The 645-nt window shown below is 37.8% G+C and overlaps 1 protein-coding gene across 1 annotated transcript; it reads right to left on the reverse strand.

Moving 5' to 3' along the window:
• Positions 1–106: 106 nt before the first annotated feature.
• Tsp_15687 (conserved hypothetical protein) lies at positions 107–504 on the reverse strand (the record flags this gene model as incomplete). The annotated part of the gene is made up of 2 exons (XM_003366646.1): positions 107–292; positions 314–504. Coding segments are annotated over 2 exons (377 nt in total), but the record flags the coding sequence as incomplete, so codon positions are not given.
• Between the last annotated feature and the right edge of the window lie 141 nt (positions 505–645).

The raw sequence follows: 645 nt of genomic DNA on the forward strand, positions 1-645 counted from the left end.
GGAAAAGTCTTCAGTAAGTTCAGAGCTTTTGGCAGAGATTATGAGAATATGTTCAGATGAAACTCATAATCAAGCTCTGCTGCGGTAGTAATAAGACCAGTTTTTTTCAGTTATATGAAACCCATCCCAAATTCATTTCCCAGATAAAAATAGAGTAGAAAATGGGCTTATTTTCCAGATGCGCTTGTAAGGCAATGACTTTAGAACCAACTGGTAAATCTTCAGCTAAGCTAACCTTATAATGTTGCTTTTGAAAATTAGGTGACATACGTCGACTACCTTTCACAAAAATCTGCAACATTTTGTAAGTAACCTTAGGCTTCAAGCCTAGATCTTGTGCTTTCAAAGTAAGGTTGTACCAGTGATGTTCACGGTGGTTCAGTGATGCATTGGTTCGTAGAAGACTAAATCCGAGACTGTTGTCTAGACGAAAATGCCCAAGCTCATTTCCACTGGTAATGTTCAATGTTGTTTTTCCATTAATTCCGCTGTCTTTGTCTGTAACTGAAATGAGCGCTATCACAGAACCAACAGGGTTTTGGTTATTCACAATTGCATAACCACCAACATTATTGGTATAAAATCGAATTTGGATTTCAGGTGGGTGATCATTCGTATTTACAACTTGAATTCGAACGAAAGCGC

This window comes from Trichinella spiralis (genome assembly GCF_000181795.1).
Source record: "Trichinella spiralis strain ISS 195 chromosome Unknown Scfld5657, whole genome shotgun sequence".
NCBI classification, from domain to species: domain Eukaryota; kingdom Metazoa; phylum Nematoda; class Enoplea; order Trichinellida; family Trichinellidae; genus Trichinella; species Trichinella spiralis.